We start from the raw sequence: 21,643 nt of genomic DNA, 5'->3' as shown, positions 1-21,643 counted from the left end.
AAGTCAAGGTGGACAGATCACCAGAGGTCAGGAGTTTGAGACTAGCCTGGCCAATGTGACGAAACCCCATCACTACAAAAAATGTAAAAATTATCTGGGTGTGATGGCATGTGCCTGTACTCCCAGCTACTTGGGAAGCTGAGGCAGGAAAATTACTTGAGCCTGGGAGGTGGAGGTTGTAGTGAGCTATATAGCGCCACTTCACTCCAGCCTGAGCAAGAGGGCGAGACCCCGTCTCGAAAGAAAGGAGAAAAATAAGAATGCAATATTATTGACTTGTTCAGTTTTTCTCTGGGCATTGAAGGCATACCTTCTGATATTCTCCAAACATTTCAGTGTGGGCAAATAATTATAATGCAAAGATTCTGAAATGTATTATTATAGGTCTTTCTTTTTTTGTCCAAAACCGTTTGCTGAGTGATTAGTTGCTGTATCACCAAAGCAGAAGATAAATTGATTTGTATAATGATAGCCTGTCATCAAATGAATAAAAAGGATTTTTATAATTGGCCATAGACGTTTTTCTTTATTTTTTCTTTTTTAAAAAAAAAAAAAAAAACATGTCTGGCTTTTAAAAGAACTGCACATGAATTATTTCTCCGTAGTACCCATCTTCAGTCTATTTTTATCTCCCCCTGAAGGCATGCCTAAGCTAAGGAATATGTCATTGGCTTAGTACATATTGATACTCTTTCTGAAACAGGATATGATATAGTATAATACTTGCATAATCAGGATTCTGTCTAGACTAGTGAAATTAAAATAGTGACAGAGCAAAAAGGATCTCTTTCTGTAATAGAATACTTTAGGAAACATTGTTTTCCAAAATAGCGATGAAATGTGCAGATATGGAATTGGATTTTATATCATTATTAAAGTTAAGGTTTTAATATTGAAAATGCCCCATTGTTTTTTGTATTTTAATCTTATTGGTATCCATCATTTTAGACTGACCTATTAGAAGATAATGTGAAATTTGCTTCGAATGTTTCTGTGGTGATAATGAGGAGCTTCAAACCTAAGTACATCTCAAAAAATACGAAGCAGATCATATTGTCAATGATATAGGACAGGAGAAAATGCTCACATTGCTTATGTTTTGTGCTAAAATGTAATCAATAAATATATGTTAGTAGGTAACTGATTACTAAGAAACAGACTAAATACCATCTTTAAACCTTAGCAGTTTTGACTAAATAAAGCTGAGTTCTTAAATCTTTTTGGAGTTTTTTGTTTAATAAAATAATTTCTAAGTATGTCTTATTAAAGAAAACGACCAGAGAACAATTTCAAACCAAAGACCTCTTTGAAAACTGCTAAGTCAAGATTCCCACTTCTCTCATTCCTCTTAGCCCAGGAAGGTTATAGAAAAAGTTACCTTGAACTCTTGGGACCAAGCTTGACTGAGTGGGTGCCCCAGGCAAATGATGACTTCTCCTTTATCTCAATATTCTGGAAATATTTGCTCAATATTTTTATAGAGAAGAAGAGGAATTTACCTTATAGCATTCTAATGGAGTGTTAGAGTTTTGAATTAATACATGGAATAGAGTTTCTGCTTAGCTACACACCATCTCCGTGATGTTGAGTAAAACTATTTACTGTTTCTCACTTTTCCCATCAGTAAAATGGCCATTATAATAGTACCTATTTTCTAAAGGCATAGTGAAGATAAAATGAGATAATTTATGTAAAGTCCTTGGCAGAATACCTGTCAAGTGGTAAATTCCCAAAAAAGTCGTACCTAATAATATGGTTAAAGTATAATCCCTTTGTCCCAAGATAAATTCATGCACACTTCCTTTTCATTGATTTCAAATTTGAAATAAGCCAGGTGTGGTGGCTCATGCCTGTAGTCCCAACACTTTGGGAGGCCAAGGCAGGAGGATCACCTGTGGTCAGGAGTTCGAAACCAGCCTGGCCAACGTGATGAAACCCTGTCTCTACTAAAAATATACAAAAATTAGCTGGGTGTGGTGGCACATATCTATAGTCCCAGCTACTCAGGAAGCTGAGTCAGGAGAATCTCTTGAACCCATGAGGCAGGGGTTGCAGTGAGCCAAGATTGTGCCACTATACTAAAACCTGGGTGACAGAGTCAGACTTCATCTCAAAAATAATAAGAATAATAAATTGAAATAATAGTGAACTTTCTTCTGTGAAGAGCTCTTACAGCCATTTTCCTTGAATGATGATAAATGACAATTGGATAAGATTAATTTATCTCTGCATCTTCAGTTGTAGCTGTCATTCCCAGCCTCCAATTTGGAATCATATCACATGTGAACTTTAGCTTCAGTTGAGGATCCCTACAGCAGTTTTTATTCTCTTCATGCCTGCATATTGGCCATCCGTTTCGTGGAAAAGAATATAGGTAATAAGAGTGAAAGTGGCCCCTTGGGAATATGTATTGGTTGCCCTTTCTCCTAGGAAAAGTCAGAAATAGGCATAATACAAGTAAAAGATGAGATAAGCCAGGTAGTTGAATCTGTTAAACATATCTATCTAGACTTAGATCACCAAAGAGAATAAGTGTTCCAAAACAGCCATCAATTCAAATTCATATGCTCCCTTGGAGATCTGTTTATGGTTCTCATTTCTCCTCTTCTATGTATTTGAATGACAGAGCCATTATTTAAGGCAAAGATCTGTTGATAACACAGAACTGAGCCTTTTATTAATGTCCTGCTTTCCATTTCCCTGCTTGTTCCCCAGGCTGAAGCTATACTGACCAAACCATAGCGTCTGATAATTTCACATTCTGTAGATGTTGATTGTGTGCTCATTGCCTGAGGCAGCCGACTATTTAATTCTGTTGGTACCAGGATTTTGAAATTCTGTTAAAATTTGAAGCTCATAATAGTTGATGATTAATTTTTTTTGTGGGTTTATAGTCATTTTATTTTACTGAACACCTTGGATCTAAATGGCATCCATGGCTGGGCACAGTGGCTCATGCCTGTAATCGCAGCACATGGGGAGGCTGAGGCAGGCAGATCACTTGAGGCCAGTAGTTTGAGACCAGCCTGGCCAATATGGTGAAATGCTGTCTCTACTAAAAATAAAGAAATTAGCCAGGCATGGTGACGTGCACCTGTAATCCCAGCTACTCAGGAGGCTAAGACAGGAGAATCTCTTGAATCCAGGAGCTGGAAGTTGCAGTGAACCGGGATCACATCACTGCACTTCAGCCTGAGCAACAGAGTGAAATTCTGTCTCAAAATAATAACAAATAAACAAATAAGTGGCATCTATAAGTATTTATTGCTATGAATTAGTGGCTGATCAACAGCATTATTTGTGTTTCCATTAAATCTAGGTGGCATTGGAGGAGTTTGAGGTCTTCTGTTTGTTTGTAGACCAAAGAAAATTTAAGTTTCATTTTTTGAAATCTCTACTTGTGTTTTGCGTTATAGACTTATAAGACCATAAGATATGAAGCCTTCTAACAGATAGTTAGCACTCAGGATAATGTCTTTAATGTGAATTAAATAATGTGACATAAAACATGAAAAATAAATCTTAGTTACAAGCACATGACATATGTTAAGATTGTATTTTCTCTTTTAGTGCATTTATTTCTACTTTTTGGAATAATAATGATATTACTCATATAAAAACGTATTCATGTCTTTCAGAAGTTAATGTCTGTTTGTATATATGTGCTTTCGGCCTTTGCAGTTGCTGCTTTGCCAGTTTTATCAGAACTGAAGCAAATATTTGTTGTCTTGGGAGCTCTCCTAATTTATATAAGCTATGTTGGTATTAAATGAACAACCTAATGTTAACTTACCTGTTGTGATGAAGAGTAGTTACAGAGGGATAAATCTTTATTAAATAATTTTCAAATTGTTAAATGGTTTTTCTCTTGTAGTGAGAGATTTTTCTTGAGGCTGAATAGAAATGGGCTTCCCAAAGCCCCTGATAAACCGGAACGACATTGCTCCCTCTTTGTGGTGAGTGGATCTTGTTTCATTCATGAGGCAGATTCATCCAATTATGATTCATACTATTTAGGAGAAATAAATTATTGTGAGAGAACATAGTGAATTTGCTTAAATTTTATGTAAATAACACACAAATTACATTAGTGCCCAGAATTCTGAATATCACCTTCCGGGGTTACTTTAATTCCTTTAATGTATTACTGCTCCTGTTATACTGCTACCAAAGTGTAACAGTGATTGCCAGGCACAGTGGCTCATGCTTATAATCCCAGCACTTTGGGAGGCTGAGGTGGGTAGATCACCTGAGGTCAGGAGTTCGAGACCAGCTTGGGCAACATGGTGAAACTCTCACCTTTACTAAAATCACAAAAATTAGCAGGTGTGGTAGCAGGCGGGAGGCTGACACAGGAGAATCGCATGAACCCGGGAGGTGGAGTTGCAGTGAGCTGAGATTGCGCCACTGTACTCCAGCCTGGCCTACAAGAGCAAAACTCCATCTCCAAAAAAAACAAACAAACAGTAATCGCACTCGGCAAGACACCTGGTATTTAGTATGTGGTTGATAAATGTTTAAAGAATGAAGGAGTGAGAGATTGAATCAACAGTGGTCACTTCTTTAAGGAATTACTTGGTATTAATTGACCTAAAGTTGATTGTAATGAGATTTTTAGAACAGGATTTAAATCATGTACTTCTGCTACAAACATTCCATTAAGAATGTTGTTGTTCGTCTCTGTCTTTCTTCTTTTATTTGTGAAAATAAAGTGCTATGCCCTTTAAGTGCTGCTCATGACTTCCAAAATAACCAAACTTCATTTGTTTGTAGGATTTGGGTAGCAGCGAGCTAAGAAAGGACATCTATATCACCGTGCACATTATCCGAATCGGTAGGTACAGTACTTCACAGTGCAATAGGGGCAAGGAACAGAGAGAAGAAATGCTGAGAGGTTTCTATGTCGTTGTGGTTTATTTGCTGTCTGAATCAGAAAGATTTGACAGATCAGATTTGAATTCCAGAATCACAGAAGTTGTGAATTGTTCCCTGATCTTCCCAACTCCACATATGACCTCTTCCCCTACCATAAACAGATTTTGGTCTCTTTTAATATAAGTACTTGCGAAGTTTATTGTGTTTCATTTTGTTCTGTTAGTCTTCTTAAACATATTTGATTCAAAAATTTTGTTTGTTTTTTTTTTTTTTTCTTTGAGACAGAGTCCCTGTCACCCAGGCTGGAGTGCAGTGGTATAATCTCGGCTCACTACAACCTCTGCTTCCTGGATTCAAGTGATTCTCCTGCCTCAGCCTCCTGAGTGGCTGTGATTACAGGCATGCACCACCACGCCTGGCTAATTTTTGTATTTTTAGTAGAGACAGGGTTTCACCATGTTGACCAGGCTGGCCTTGAACCCCTGGCCTCAGGTGATCTGCCCACCTCAGCCTCCCAAAGTGCTAGGAATATAGGAGCGAGCCACCACACCCAGCTATGTTTGTCTTAAAATGCTAATTTCTGTTAGCATAAAATGAATTTTTAAGAGCTGAATTTCCCATAAGTTAATGAAAACTCTATATAAATTGGCATTTTCCAAAGTGCAGAATGCTTCAGAGCGTTATTCCAGAAGGTGCTACCAAAAAAACAGGCTGTGAAATACTGAAGACTGAATGTTTTTTTAAATTGTATAATGTCATCAGTTTATTAAAGGGTCCGAGGTGTTCTAAAGGGAAGAATAAATATGGCTGTCTAACTTTGTTGACCCCAGATTTCCTCCAGTTTGATTTGACTATGAAAACACTTATATAATGTAGCACTTCTTAACATCTTGTGGAACCCACTTTAATGTTCTGTGATGAACTTGCTCAATGAAGCCAGAATGTGTTCCGTCATTTTTACACATAAAATGCCTTTAAAAGCAGGCATTTTATGGCAGAGGAACTAGGTGAATTGAGGAACAGTGTAACCTACACAGTTTTTCCATTAAGCCTAACCAGTCATTAGGAATTTGTTCTCACTTCTTCACTAACTGTACTCCATTACTTGCCTAGGAATACTTCTGCAAGACAGTAATATCTTGCCATGCAGTCCTGCAAGGTGATTTATTTTTATAGGCCTTTGTTTTATGTACAGCATAACTACATTTTGCATTTAGTGAGGCTATAAAAAACATACTTTCATTCCAACATAGATTTTCTGTGTTTTTTCTCATAAAAATCTATTCTGAAAACTTGTTTTCATTTTATGCTATTTTTATATTTGAAGGACAGGAGAAATAAAAAATATTTTTTAGTTATGTTTTCATTTTTCTTTTTATAAATGAGTCTAATGAAAAAAATTCAGAAAGAATCTTTGAAAAGGTTGGAAAAGTTAGAACCCATGCTGCCGTTTCTTATGACATAAAGCCTGTCTGTTCTCAGGATGGCAGAGGTAGTTTGTTATTTAATCTGCGTTTGTTTAAATTCAAATGTATAATACCAATGGTTAAAGTAAAATGTGATTTTATATATCTTCATGTAAACATCGCTAAAGTTTGATTATCTCCTATAGTAAGAGAAAAAGTAAACCACTTTTGCTTTTAGAACTTTCTTGAAAATATTTATGGGTTTGGGGTGGTAAAAAAAACAAAAACAAAAAAACCATGCAGCAAAGTGTGTGTGCTTCTGGCCCATGGACTTCCCTCACAGCATTATTACCAAGGAAGCCGCCTCAGTAGTACTGCCCATCACAGGGCAGCCCTTCAAATGCTTACTGTTTGATTTGTAATTACACTTTATATTGAGATTGTTTTGGGCCAGGCACGGTGGCTCACACCTATAATCCTAGCACTTTGGGAGGCCGAGGCGGGTGGATCACCTGAAGTCAGGAGTTTGTGACCAGCCTGACCAACATGGAAAAACTCCATCTCTACAAAAATACAAAAGTTAGCCAGGCGTGGTGGCTCATGCCTGTAATCTCAGCTACTAGGGAAGCTGAGGCAGGGGGATTGCTTGAACCCAGGAGACGGAGATTGCAGTGAGCCAAGATCGCACCATTGCACTCTAGCCTAGGTGACAGTGCTAAGACTCCGTCTCAAAAAAAAAGATTGTTATGGTCATTAAGTCATTAGAATGAATGTTGAATCAGAAATTACCTCCTTGTCCTTGTCCTCAGTTTTAGGCAAATGAATACTTCTCTGGGATTATTGCAAAAAACATTTACCAGTTCAACACTCTGAGACTGAGGGACAAGTGAGATTAAGGTAAAATACAGTAAGATAGGTTAAGATTTACTCAGCCAGCTCCCTTGATCCAGTGAAATTAGTGGCAGATTGTTGTCTATCAGAGACACATACTTCGTAATAGAATGTTCCTTGTACCTGTTTAGTGGGAAAAGGGCACACTGGCCCTTCCTGGCTACAGAAAGCAGGAGCAATAGCACCTCACTTTTGGGAATTTAAGTCTAGCTCTTTAGACAGATGGAGAGGAAAAAAAAAAAAAAGAGAATCGAATAGTTTTATATCTTCCTGACTCATGCCAGGAAGTTCCTTCAACCTCTGTGCCTCCTTGCCTCCCTTTTGACTTTTGGCTGATTGCTCAGTATCTTCCCCTTTCCTCACTCCTGCTACCTTCCTTCCTGCTTAGAGGAATGTGCCTAGAAATCTGATCTGGTTTCCCAAAGCCCAGTCAGAACTGTGAATTCTTACTAATTCTAGGGTTGGTGCCACCGATCTGGCACCAGATCATTTTTTCAGCATAGCAATTAGAATGGTGTCCAAAGCTATGGCGCCCACAGCTCCCAGACAAAAACCTTAAACTTGCGTGTTTGAAGACATGAGTCAGGTGGAGGTTTGGGAGATCAGCTTCTCAGTGGTCACAAGTGACAAAATCCTCACTGAAGAGTCTTAAGTGGTTGTGGGAGCTACATTTCTCCCATCAGCCTTACTCCCTTATTTTTTCCTTCTCTCCCCTACTGTTTTTTCTTTAGTGCAGCTTTAGATGAAGGGGTTGTTTAAATACAAAGAAAAGGACTGAAATGTGTGTATCCCCTTGTGTAAATTGTGGGAGGTAGCAGAGTCATTAGGAATAATCTTGTTCACAGTTTCTAAGTTTCTTTTTTTACTAAGGAACTTCTTTTCTGATGTTAAATAACTTTGAAGTGCTCCACTCAGAAATCATATCCCTTTGTCATCTTGCATTTACAAGGAAATGGTTAAGAAAAAAACATGTTTTAAACCACGATATTGATAAAGACTGGAGTACATATTAATATTTCATTGTAATACAAAATTCTATAATAATATTCAAAATAGAGATAAATTGAGACTTTTTTTTAATTTAAAAAAGTAACCAAGTTTTAAATTTGTCTAAATCAGTTGTGTAAGTAGAAGTAGGATTGGTTGATAATTAAATTCAAGTATGACATAAAGTGTTCGATTTTCAGGCAGAATTTATAATAAATTTTTGTAGAGTGAAATTTGGCCATACATACGTCATCAGATCATGAAAACCTGATCTTTTGAATTCTTATGTTTTGCGCATCTGAAAAGCAACTAGATTTTTTGATCATTTTTTAGTTTTGATTCTAACTAAGAGGTTTCTGGGCTGCATTTCCCCAAAAGCGACATCTTGCAGAGGTGGTTTTCCTTTACTACGGAAGAATGAAAGCCAAATTGGATAGTGTCATCCCATTTTTCCTACTTCACATTAGATTTTGGAATTGCTGGAGATATCTTGATGTGCTATAGGAGAATTTTTCTCAGTTAGAAACAATTTTATGGTTCTACTGAAAAGCATCTAGAGACAAATTTGCAGATTTTTAAAATCATTTCTCCCACCTTGTTATATTTCAACTTCAGTGTACTTTTCACTTTTTGACTTAAAATAATTTTCTGATAGTAAACACCAACAACAAATTAAAGCAATATATTAATAACATATTTTAAAATGTGCAACAATTTAAACAAGTTAAAACTTTACAACAGTTAAAAGCATTTTGGTGGTAGCTGAGTTACGAACGGCCTGAGAGCTGAGGCGGGGGTGTGTGCAGTTGATCACCTGTGCTGACTTGCTGTACTTCAGACAGCCTCAAACTACTTTCACAGGTGAAATTTTTAAAATAGTTTTTTTTGAATATGGAATTTATTGAAAAATAGAAAATGGGAGAGTCACCATTACTGCCTTTAGTGACGTGAACTTCCTGGGGTGGCTTCACGAATCTGAGGGGCCAGGGGATGGTTCCCAAACGTGAGATCTGTTCCAATCTTTGTGTTTTACAGACGGCAAGATGCCCAGAATTTAAGTGGCTTACCCAAGGTCACACAGCTAGGTGATTGGAGAGGGGAGTCCAGAACTGAAGCAGTATCTTCTGTTATGCCCAACCCGGGCACTTTTTATTGCCCTATTACATTTCATGTGACCTATTGTGTAGCTGGATGTTTCTCTGCCTAAGATGCATCTAATCAAATGGCTCCGTGGGTAATGTTTGCTCTTTAATTGAACAGGTCGAATGGGAGCAGGAGAAAAAAAGAATGCCTGTAGTGTCCAGTACCGACGACCCTTTGGCTGTGCAGTTCTTAGCATTGCTGACCTGCTAACAGGAGAGACAAAGGATGACCTCATTCTGAAAGTGTACATGTAAGAACCATGCACGTGATGGAGGCCGAGGTGGGCGCCGGGGTACATGTGGATCCTACTTGGGCGAATGCTACTTTACTCGGATAGAGAAGAACAGTGGATGGTTTATGAGCCATTCCTCAAAAACCCGGTAATCTGTAGACTTTTTGCAAGTGAGCCAAGTGAGCCCACAAGCCACAATTTGCCATTCAGAGGAATTATTGAAGCAAGAACCAATGAATGCAGACAGTTTATCAATTAGGTAGACTATCTACTATGTAGAATACCACCTTTGAATTTATAAACCTTGCACGTCTTTACCTTCAGACAATCAATGTATTCTTGGAAAGTGAAAGTACTTTTTGAAGTAAATTAATTAGGATTAGGAAAGGGAAGCTCAGATAATTTCCAACCTACTCTCGGTGTTAGTTTGCTGGACCTGCCATAACAAAGTACCACAAACAGCGTGGATTAACCCATTTATGCCTGAGGTTGCGATTTTTAAAATTTTTGCAATCGTACCCTGGTGATGACCTTGAGCAGTAGGATATAAATAACTCCACATGCTTAGCATTCCAATAATGGAACACTAGGCATAAATGGGTTTTAAACAGTAGAAATGTATAATCTCACAGTTCACAGATCAAGGTATTGGCATGGTTGGCTACTTCTGAGGGCTGTGAGGATGAAACAGCTCCATGCCTCTCTCCTGGCTTCTGGTGCTTTGCTGCCAGTTGTTGGGGGTCCATGGCTTGTAGACACATCACTCTGATCTCTGCCTTCATCTTCACACAGCACTCATGGCTTTCTCTGGGTCCAATTCCCCACCCCGCCGGACCCCACCCCTTTTTTTTTGAGACAGGGTCTCACCGAGGCTGGAGTACAGTGGAACAATCTCAGCTCACTGCGACCTCTGCCTCCCGGGTTCAAGCGTTTCTCCTGCCTCAGCCTCCTGAGTAGCTGGAATTACAGGCACATGCCACCATGCCCAGCTACAAATTTCTTCTTTTTATAAAGATAAAGTCATGTTAGATTATGGTTCACTCTAGTAACCTTCTTATATGATTATCTCTGTAAAGACCGTCTTTTCAAATAAGGTCATATTCTGAGGTACTGGAGGTCAGGACTTCAACATTACCTTTATCGGGGAATATAGTTGAACCCATAATACTCTGCTAAGAAAGTCGCTTAATATGTTCCAAATCCTAAATTAATGATTTTTTAAATGCACATGGGTTTGGCTCACACCACCATGCCACCTCCCCACAGGCTTGGACATTGAGGCCTGATATACAACAACATCTTCAGAGCAGACCCATTAGGTTTCCACACTCCTGGTTTGAGGACCATGCCCTTGCCTACCTCCATGAGTGAGCTGGCTTTCCTTTCCATTCTGGAGGTTGTGTTAATACATCCAGTATGTGCCAGTGTTTTTTTCTTAGGTGATGGTAACTCAAGTAGCCCACTGCCTTTGGGACATATACTTAAAATTGCCTTTTTGACTTCTGCTTCAGGGTTGCGTGGATTTTCCTACTCTCCATCCAGTGGGACCTTTGTAACACAGTTAATAATTCATTGACGAAGATTAAACTACAATCTGTGGTTTAGGACCGGAAACTCTCTTTATCCCTCTTACAAAGGGGGACGCCTGTGATGTTGCTGTAAACTTGAAAACTTTTGGCAAATTTAGTGGGTGGTAAAAGTTGCTACTCTTTTTATCACATAGCAACTCTCAATTTCTGTTGTTAAGCTGAAATCCATGATGCCTTTCTTTCCATACTCAACTGGTAGTCATAAAAGGTAATTTATTTGAAATACTAATGACTAATAATAGCTACCCTCTACTGTGTGCTTACTATGTATGAGGAACTGTGGTAAGCCCTCTGCATGTGTCATTTCATTTTGCCCTCACAACAAATCCAGTTAATAGTTTGTATTTTTCCAGGTGTTATTTCACACCCCAGTCTAGCAATGTGATCCTACTGCTCATGTGGCTTTTTAAGCAAACTAAAATTCCTCACAAACACACTCTCATCATTTCTTTTTTTTTTTTTTTTTGAGACCGTGTTTCGCTCTTGTCACCCAGGCTGGAGTGCAATGGCGCGATCTCAGCTCACCGCAACCTCCGCCTCCTGGGTTCAGGCAATTCTCCTGCCTCAGCTTCCTGAGTAGCTGGGATTACAGGCACACACCACCATGCCCAGCTAATGTTTTGTATTTTTAGTAGAGACGGGGTTTCACCGTGTTGACCAGGATGGTCTCGATCTCTTGACCTCATGATCCACCCGCCTCGGCCTCCCAAAGTGCTGGGATTACAGGCTTGAGCCACCGCGCCCGGCCCATCATTTCTTAAAGTAGTCTTTCCAGGTGTGAGTAGCAAGTACTGTATAGATCCTGCCACTGGGAAAATGGAGGGACAGACAGTCCCATCATCACCCTTGATTATGCAGCCAGCTGAACAGGACCCCGGCCTGTGGGAGACACCCACACTCATGAAGACAAATTGTTCTGCTGTTTGTGGCTTTTTTTATTGTCTGCTTTTCCTTAAGCATCAAATGAGGTTTTGGGTAATTCTTGTTCTAAGAGAAATTCCTTAAAGATGCCCATTCAGCAAATAGTGGCGCTGTTTCAAGAGTAATACTAACCAGTCAAAACAGTCACTGTAGATTAGGAAGGAACTGTGAATTTAGTCGAACATGGGAAAGTGCTTATTAGAAACAATTTGGGAGAAATTTCTATTTGTTAAGAAATAAGCCCATCTGGGACTCAAATAAATAACAAAAGCCTGCCAGAGCATGGAAGATATTTTAGTCACATACTTTAGGAGGTTTTGTTTAGTTTTGTTTTGTTTTTTAGTTTTCAAAGCTAAAAGCATGAATTCTGGAAATCACTTAACTATCTAATAGGAAATAAGCCTTCTTTCTTCCTTCCCTACTGGGCTGAAATTAGAAAACTGGAGGCAGAATGTGCTCAATGGCAATTTGGTGTCTTACAACTGGACAGGTGGGATGGTTCCATTCCATCTTAATTTTCCGGTCTTCTAAGATTCAGTGCTCAGTTTGGTATCCCAGTGTTAACCAGCTCAAAAATCACCTCCATCATGTTCATCCTGAAAAATCCTGTGGCGATAAAATACATAAATATGTAAGAAAATAATTGTAAATTATCTGACTCAGACTTGATCACTAGGAAACAGAAGCTGTACTCTGGAAGATTTTCATTGATAGTGTACAGAATCTTGATGTTCAGGCCTCCTGGGAGGACACATTCATGGCTAATAAAATAGTGAATTTACACATATGTTCAGATGAAGGAAGTTTTCCCCAGCAAATCTGGGAGATTAGTGTCAATAAGGATGGATAGCAGAACCATATGCTTGCAAATCATCATGAGTTACCAGGCAGAGGGACATCCATCCATTCATTCACGCAACTGACAGCATCCACAACATTCAAAGTACTGAAGGAAACTCAGATATTAGCCAGTCCTAGATCCAATCCTCAAGGACCTTAACAGTCTACCAGGTGAACTACACCATGTAAACAAAGATAACATGACCTAATGATTGATAAAAGCTAAAATAAAGAGGTACAGATAGTAGTGAGAACATGTAGAGATGCCCCATGTGGAAGCTCTGAAAGAGTAATTTCATTATTCTTTGGTAAATCCTGCCAATCTTTTGCCAGTGCAAGCTGTGTTAATGTCAATTTCATTTGCTTAATTTGCTGCATTTGGATGCTAGGCAAACCTGTTCATGTTACAGTAGGCAGAGACTTGCTAATGAGAACTAATTTATTGAGCATTTATTATATGCCAGGAATTATCCTAAGCCCATGTTTGTTTAAAGTTCTAGTATATTACCCCTGTTTCACAGATGGGGAAATTAAGACAAGGATAAATAAACTCACCTAAAGAACATAGCTTGGTTAATAGTGAGAGTTTGAATTCAGGGAGTTAAACTCACTTGGGCCTGCCTTCCCCTGTATGCATTGTTCTCGGAGATTTCTCTCTGTTTTGGGTCCACTTGTCTTCTGTGAGTTAATCCCAGCAGCTTCTGTCATGAGGTAGGTAGGTGGTCAGGCATTACCAGATACAGGCATTCCTGCTCATCCTGGGACAACCATACTAAAACTGGCAGTCAATTGCAGCAGGTTGATGGGGACTCCAAGGAAGTACATTACAGTGGTTACAATGAAAAGAGCAGGTATACTCTTTTGAGTATGAGAGTCACTGTTTGATCGCATGCATCATTAAAACTTAATGGAATGTTAATGTTTTCATAGGTGTAACACAGAAAGTGAGTGGTACCAAATCCATGAGAACATCATCAAAAAGCTGAATGCACGTTATAACTTGACTGGCTCCAATGCAGGTGAGTGTATGGGCTGGCTGACTTTCCCTATACTTTTCATTCCAAGCTCTTTATTTTATTTGTGCGGGAAGGAAATTATCCACCCTTTGTTTTTCTCTCTATTCACTCCCTAACTTTAAAAATGCTCGATGAACATTCTGGTACATCTCCGTATGCTATGATAGGCTTGTACTTATAACTCCCTATAAAAAAATGTATTCCATTCTTGTTGAAACAAAAAAGATACAGGTAATCTGAATTTGTTCATTGGTACCAAGTCTTCAGACCTCTAAGTTGTTACTGAAAGCTAAAAATCACATGAGAAATATGCTTGGATTTGTGACCGTTTTGTGGAAACAAGTTTGATAAGCAGCGGTCTTCAGGGAGGTCCAATAAACACATGCTTCGCTGCGTATGGCTGGCTGTGAGCAGCAACATTATTGACAAACATACAGGTTCACAGATTGAAGGTGGCTAAAAAGGAAAGTGATGCCGGCTGCAGTGGCATGTGAAGAATAATGTATGTATGCTCATTCAGAGGGGAGCTGAAATATATACCACTATAAGTTGTATATGGTACATAGTATTGTACTAGTAACATATAGTTTATACTACATTATATAGCATATATAGATTGCATACCATATATAATGATATCCTGAAGTTTGGTCAGTAGACAAAAACTTGGTGAATATGTTTGTTCTTATCCACCTTTCAGACCCATGTTGAAGCAAAACAAAGCTTGCAGCCATCTGCTTTAATTGACATAAAGAAACTTCAAATTAAATAAGCTGTTTTTTGAACTGAATATGTTGTTTTTTAAAACTGATTTTTAAAAGCACCTTGAACATAGATATTTGTGTTGTAGACCAATCACCTGGCAATTAGGAGAACCGGAATTTAAATTCAGACCACCTTTTTTTTCAGACCCTTAGACATCTTGCTAGACCAAACTGACCCGCAAAGAGAAAAATCACTGTAGACAGAGCTTTGTGGTTCAGTTCAATAAGGGCCATAAGTACCTCCAACTCACACATACGGCAGTGCTTGAGACTGTAATGAGTGGTGAGATCAGTTTTCTCCTCCCTCTCCCAAGAGTTGGGGAGATAACTTGGGTTTTATTTGATGCAGATGGGCTTTTTTTTTGGACAAAGTCCTGCATCTACCACTGAACAAACAAGACACTTGGAGCACTTACTATTGAGGCCAGAGTCTCTAAGACTCAGAGGAGACAGGAGAAATGAAATACAACATGCAACTACTATGTATGCTTGTCTTCTCTTTTCCCACAAAAGAATGATAATTCTGATTTTCTATGGATAAAATGGTTTAATTTCCATACCCCCTCAGTAAGATGGTAGAGCTGCTGTTTTTTAGAGAACATGTCTTGTGCAATTCACTGGAAGACTTCCAGCCAAATCCAGTTCTAGTCCAAACCATTTGGTGTTTCTTGATACCATTGACCATCATTTTATCATTAAATTTACCCTAGACCTGTGCTGTCTAATTCAGGAGATGGTAGCCATATGTTGCTATTGACCATTGGACACGAGCCTAGTATACTACTAGGGTTGAGATGTACTGTAATTGTAAAGAATATACCAGATTTTAAAGACTTGGCCCAATAAGAAAAATGAAAAATATCCCATCAATAATTTTCATATTGATTACATGTTGAAACAATAACATTTTGAATATAGTGGGATAAATAAAATATGCTATTAAAATTAATTTTGCCGGGCGCGGTGGCTCATGCCTGTAATCCTAGCACTTTGGGAAGCCAAGGCGGGTGGATCACGAGGTCAAGAAATGGAGACCATCCTGGTCAACATGGTGAAACCCCATCTCTACTAAAAATACAAAAAAATTAGCTGGGCATGGTGGCGTGTGCCTGTAATCCCAGCTACTCAGGAGGCTGAGGCAGGAGAATTGCCTGAACCCAGGAGACGGAGGTCGTGGTAAGCTGAGATCGCCCCATTGCACTCCAGCCTGGGTAACAAGAGCGAAACTCCGTCTCAAAAAAAAAAAAATTAATTTTGTTTTCTTTTTACTTTTTTGATATGGTGACTAGGGAAGTTTAAATTTCATTCATGACTCACATTATACTTTTGAGTCAGTGCTACTCCAGGCTCAGTTTAAAGACTAACATTTTTTTAAGTTCTTCTTATGCATCATAAACAAATCCATTATGCCTTGCTCCTTTCTGCCTTTTAACTGTGAATAGAAGAGTTGTCTATCTTGTTCTTTCTCCTCAGGAGTCCTGTTATCTTAATTTGCTTACATTCGTCCTCTATGTGGATAAACAAATAACAAACTAATCCTGACCTTCTGACTTTTCACATGTAGTTCCTGACCTTCCTGCCATCATAGATGTGGTCTTGACTCACCATAGTGTGTTGAACTGTTGGCTACATGTCTTTCCCAACTCCTTTTCATCTCACAGCCCTTCCCCTTCACTTATGCCTTGTGCAGAACAACATTCATCTGTTGTTAGGCTGCTTGAATATATCATTGTCCAAACTCTGAGGTGATACCCAATTGCCTCTTGAATCTTGGTGAAGTTCTCGATGATAGGCTTTAATTTATATCTCCAGATAGACCCTAACACAAATGATCCTATTTAAGGCCTGTGTTAAAGGTAAGGGTTCTAGTTCAACCAAACCACAAATTGCCCTCTGCTTACAGACAGGAGTCATCTCTTAGAGAGTATAGAGTAGTATTTAGGAGCTTTTTCTCTGTAAGCAGGATGTCCTAGGTTTGAATCCTTTAAGGGATATTGGCAAGATTAGAAGGAAAAATGTATGCAAAGCACTTACCATAGGACTTCATACATGATAAGTGTGTTTAATGTCAGCCATTATTATTGTTTGCCCACTTTGAAGCCACTATCTGAAATATTCTATCCTCACCTCTTAAGTTGCCTATTTTCATTGTTTCAAAATAGATTCTGATTTAATCTCCTTAATGAAGACTTCTAGAATAACACAGTTAGATTATTGATATGCTGGATTATTGAACCAACCCCTTCTACGCTTTGTTTCCTTCATCTCGTCTCTGCTGTTGTGATTGCTAATATCTCTTCCTGGTTTCTTTTAACTTAATTGTTGACCTTCTGATTAACTCCAGGAAGGAAGGGAAGCACATTCTCTTTCCTTGGGCAGTTCCTCTGATGCTTAGATGTGTTTTGTGCTTTAGATGTTCCATGTGCTTTGTCAATTTTACTAGCTCCTTATTCTTACTGGAATCCTGAGTGAAACCCTACCAGAAGTGAGATCCAAACCATGCTTTCCCAGGAGTCATACCTTTTCTCTTTACAGCCATTGTACTGAAACGAAAAGCTACGTGTTGTAACCTTTGCAAAGAATGAAAGAAACCACTGTACCATAGAGCCTTGTATAAAGGGTTTCCCTTCCTTTGGCAGGATCCATCCGTATTTTGCAGCCTACTGTGATACTCAGATTCCTAAGCAACCAAATGTATGCTCTTTATACCTGGCTTCTGCTACAAAGCCCTGTCTGTTCTCCTGTCCTTGTGACCTCAGCTCTCCTCCACCCTTATCTCCTCAAAGGTGAGGCCCAGCCAGGGCCCACACAGCCTGCCTCCATCTGCCTTCTATTTCTCTGGTTTCTCTCTCTTTCTGATCCTTTCTAGCCTCTCTCAAGCTGAGGCAAACCCAGCCCTAAGCCTCTTCACTCTAAAATTGTGCTCTAGAGAATGGAAGCTCAGGAGGAAGCCTAAAAACGATTTTAAAGAAAAGCAAAACTATACTCTTTTCACCAAAGTTCCCACTCTTTGGTCTAGGTAGATCACTGTTCTATATCCCCTTGATCTATACCCTTGGTGGAGGAATGGAAGTTCTATGGCCAGCAGATGGGTATTCCAGAGCTGTTCAGCTTCATTATTGAAAGGGAGGCACATGAATGGCTTACTTCAAGATAGTAGGGGAAGCAAGAACACCAGAAATTGAAGTGGGAAATTAGGGTGCCTAATGTGTAAGCAGTCACAACAGTTGGATAATGTTGACTTCCACTGTTTTCTCTCTGGACCATAGAATTGTTGATTAAATGGAAGCAGTGCAGTCAAACGTTTTCAAAAGAATTGAGTTCACCCTAAAAAGTACTGTTTTTCCACGCTTTCTCCTGCTATTCTTCGGTCATTGGCACTAAAAAAAGAGAAAAAAAGGCAACTTTGAAATTGGTTTTGGAAACAAATACTACCAGCTAATTTTCAGGCTGTTTATGCTTCAATGATGTCCTCCTAGCTGTTGGAGTTGTAATCTTGTCTGGTTGATAAATAAAGGGATCCATCTAGTTAACTGGGCTTTGTCCCCCTCTATCCTAAGACTTATGTTGCAAAGGTACATTAACCACTATCTTAGTTGAGTTTAGAAACTGGAAGAAAATGGCAAGCGATCATTTAACTTTTTAAGATTTTTTTAAAAATTGAATTACTATATCTCTACAGTTAGATTTAGTTAGGTTGAGTGGTTTGAAATCTCCAAAGTTGTGCTGTTTTATGAATTTTAAATCCAAAGGCAATGTTGTGAGAATTTGAAATTCTAAAAATATTCATTAATGTGAGTCTGATTTAGGTTTGTTGAGCAAATGGATATTGTAAATGTCACTTCTGATAGCAGTTGAATTCTAGGAATGTGAAATTAGACTGAGCCAGTATAATTTACTGAGGCAGATTAAGTTCTGAGTCTTGAAACTGTGTGTAAAGATCATTGGCTATGGTTCAGTATGTCCTAAGAGAAACTTCAGAGTCTTTTCATATTATCTGTGTATTTATGAAATATTTCCTGTAGTTTGCACATGTAGCTTACAACTAGAAGAAATCGTATTTGCTCTTCAGGTAAGTTTCTAGAGTCTTTGTTTTATCTTAGTTGAGTGTACATGATTGTATTCCTGTAACTATGCTTTTTAACCCCCACAGAAGGTTAAGAGGAATTACCTAGATAAGGAGACCATAATATATAGCAAGAGCAGTTTCACTCTATTCAGGAAATATATGATGTTCTTTATTTGGCTGAGGTGAAAGGAGCCTTTTTGAGAATGTTAGGTTGCATTTTTATGTCCACACATACCAGTGTAGTCATTTTATTCAATATTACCAAGTTGGTATAATTCATAAGAATTTGATCAGTGCACCTGATTTTTGAACATTGTATTTGCTTTCTAGTATCATTAAAATAAAAATGGAACTTATTGGCACCACCTATTGGTTAGAAATTTAGTATGTGACCTTTTTGCTGACTTTTAGAATTCCCTAAATATTTTACCATGATTGCTCTTTAAAGTTTTTTTTCAACTAGTTTTATTTATAGAAAAATAGTACAAAGAATTAGTAATTTCCGAAAGGTTTACATTTTACTACATTTCCTTTGCATAATACCCCCCTCCATTTATATATGTGTGTGTATATGTGTATGTGAATATAGTCATATAACTCATTAATAAATTTCATATAATTCTTAAGGATTATATCAGAGCCCCTGATTTTATAAGTTTGTGTATATATATGTACATATACACCTATCAATGCATGTATACACACATGTACATATATACACATGTACACATCTATACATATCATACATCATATATACATTTATTTTCCTGAACTTCCTGAAAATAAATTGCATGCATGATGCCTGTTTATCCCTGCTCACTTCAGAACATAGCAACAGAACCGCAGTATAATTATCTAAATCATTGATATAATACTATTATCTAATCTGCAAACCTCATTCAGTTTTAACAATTTTCTTCCTGTCTTTTATAACAAAAGACAATCCTGGCTGGGTATAGTAGCTGCCGCCTGTAATTACAGCACTTTGGAGGTCAAGGTCAGTGGATCACTTGAGGTCAGGAGTTTGAGACCAGCCTGACCAACATGGTGAAAACCCATCTGTACTAAAAATATAAAAATTAGCCAGGCATGGTGGCATGTGCCTGTAATCTCAACTACTCAGGAGGCTGAGGCAGGAGAATCACTTGAACCCAGGAGGCGGAGGTTACAGTGAGCCAAGATCACGCCACTGTATTCCAGCCTACGTGACAGAGTAAGACTCTGTCTCAAAAAAAAAAAAAAAAAAGAAAGAAAGAAAAGCCAGGCTGTTTTGCATGCAGTTGACATATCTCTTGTTTCTTTCCATCCAAATCATGCTAAAGAATGGCAAAGAAAAAATATAGTTCAAAATATGTTACTACATTATACCGTAAGATATTTTTGAAAGTTCATGCAGCATTTTTTTAATTAAATCCAAATGATGTTAATGGAAGTAGAGCTATGTATGGCTCTACTTAATGTAAATGAGCTATGTATGGCTAATTTAGATATAATCACTAGCAATACTGTTTGCAAGATTTGCTGTATAGGAAAAATATGGAAGTATTTCAACAAATTAAAATAATCTGATATTAAACTACCATCATAGATACTATTGTAGAGGAGGAAAAAATCTCCTCATCTATTCTAGGTTCATGGATTAAGCCCCTACAACAAAAGACAGATTAACAAAAGAAAAGTATACAAATGTATTTAAGTTCTATGTGACATGGGAATGTTCATTAGGAAATGAACACCTGAAGAAACAGTTTGATCTTAGTTTTTTATAGTAGGTCTGATGAAGAACAGGGAGGTGTAGAGAAATATGATAGGGAGAAAAGGCATTATCTAATGGCAATAAACTGGGAGAAACTTAGCCAGGCCTGTTTATTCAGATTCTTCTCTGCAGCACTTTATTTTCAGAGATAAGGACATACTTTTCATCCAAGTGTAGGTAGGGCACCTCTTAGGACCTGCTTAGGGGAGAAGGGCAGGGAAGGTCAGAGAGACCTTCCTATACGTGGTATCTCCAAAAATAGTATGCCACGGTACCATATTTTAGGGTAGTGTGTCCTGACCCCATCATTATGCTCTATACACATTTTTAAAATGGTTTTCCGCCCATGAATTCCTTTGTACTTGGTATTGTAGAAATAAAATATAAATAGGTAATAACAGTTACAGTAAAAACAATAAAGCCTGTTGAAAAACCTAGACATATCCTTGTGTATATACTATTGAAATGTTGATACACTAAATCAGAATAAGAATGGAAACTTTAAAGTGAAAAATTCCCCTTAGTTAAAAAGGAAATGTTGAAATCCCTTTGAGTGGTCTCACTACTCCTATCAAATGTGGACAAGCCCCTCTTCAGCTTTCATTGCTCATCTGCACATTTCTTTTGTGGTTAAGACTCAGTAAAAGTAAATAATTTCCCATGTCTTTAATGCCCTTTCATTTGACATTCTGTGACTTTATGCATTGCTTTAATCTTATGTTACATTCTGTGACATTATGTATTGCTTCAATCTTATGTTCTCTGTAACTCTTAGCCATGAGCTAACCACTTCATTAGAGAAAACATAAAAGCCTTTCCCAAAACTTTGAAATGTAGAACTAGCAGATCTGCAGACAAGCAGTTATAATCACAAGATTATTTGTTCATGCTTATCATACTTTTTACATAGTAGAAGGTAGTCATCCCAATGGATAGGGTTACCCACCTCAAAGATCTCAGAAAGCTGATATTCAGAAGGTGAGCCTGTGGTCAGACCCTTTGAGTTACCCTCAGTGATGTCAAAATTATTCTTTAAGAGTTAACTTAGTTTATATTTTTATTCTTTAAGAGTTAACTTAGTCTTTAAGGAAGCAGTCAGCAATAAGCATATTTACAAATTGAATAATACTGGCTAAAATCAGAAACCAAGGTAT

At 38.1% G+C, this 21,643-nt stretch overlaps 1 protein-coding gene across 1 annotated transcript in view; it reads left to right on the top strand.

The window, feature by feature from the left end:
* DOCK4 (dedicator of cytokinesis 4) overlaps positions 1-21,643 on the top strand; it is a 402,523-nt gene that overhangs the window by 260,534 nt on the left and 120,346 nt on the right. The window contains exons 9-12 of the mRNA XM_017535020.2: positions 3,875-3,956; positions 4,774-4,834; positions 9,420-9,552; positions 13,815-13,903. Of these exons, the coding sequence (XP_017390509.1) occupies positions 3,875-3,956; positions 4,774-4,834; positions 9,420-9,552; positions 13,815-13,903 (365 nt within the window). The remainder of the gene's footprint in view (positions 1-3,874; positions 3,957-4,773; positions 4,835-9,419; positions 9,553-13,814; positions 13,904-21,643) is intronic.

Source organism: Cebus imitator, unplaced genomic scaffold (assembly GCF_001604975.1).
Source record: "Cebus imitator isolate Cc_AM_T3 unplaced genomic scaffold, Cebus_imitator-1.0 Scaffold90, whole genome shotgun sequence".
Lineage (NCBI taxonomy): Eukaryota > Metazoa > Chordata > Mammalia > Primates > Cebidae > Cebus > Cebus imitator.
Note: the sequence above shows the minus strand (reverse complement) of the source record. Positions and strands in the feature narration are given on the sequence as shown.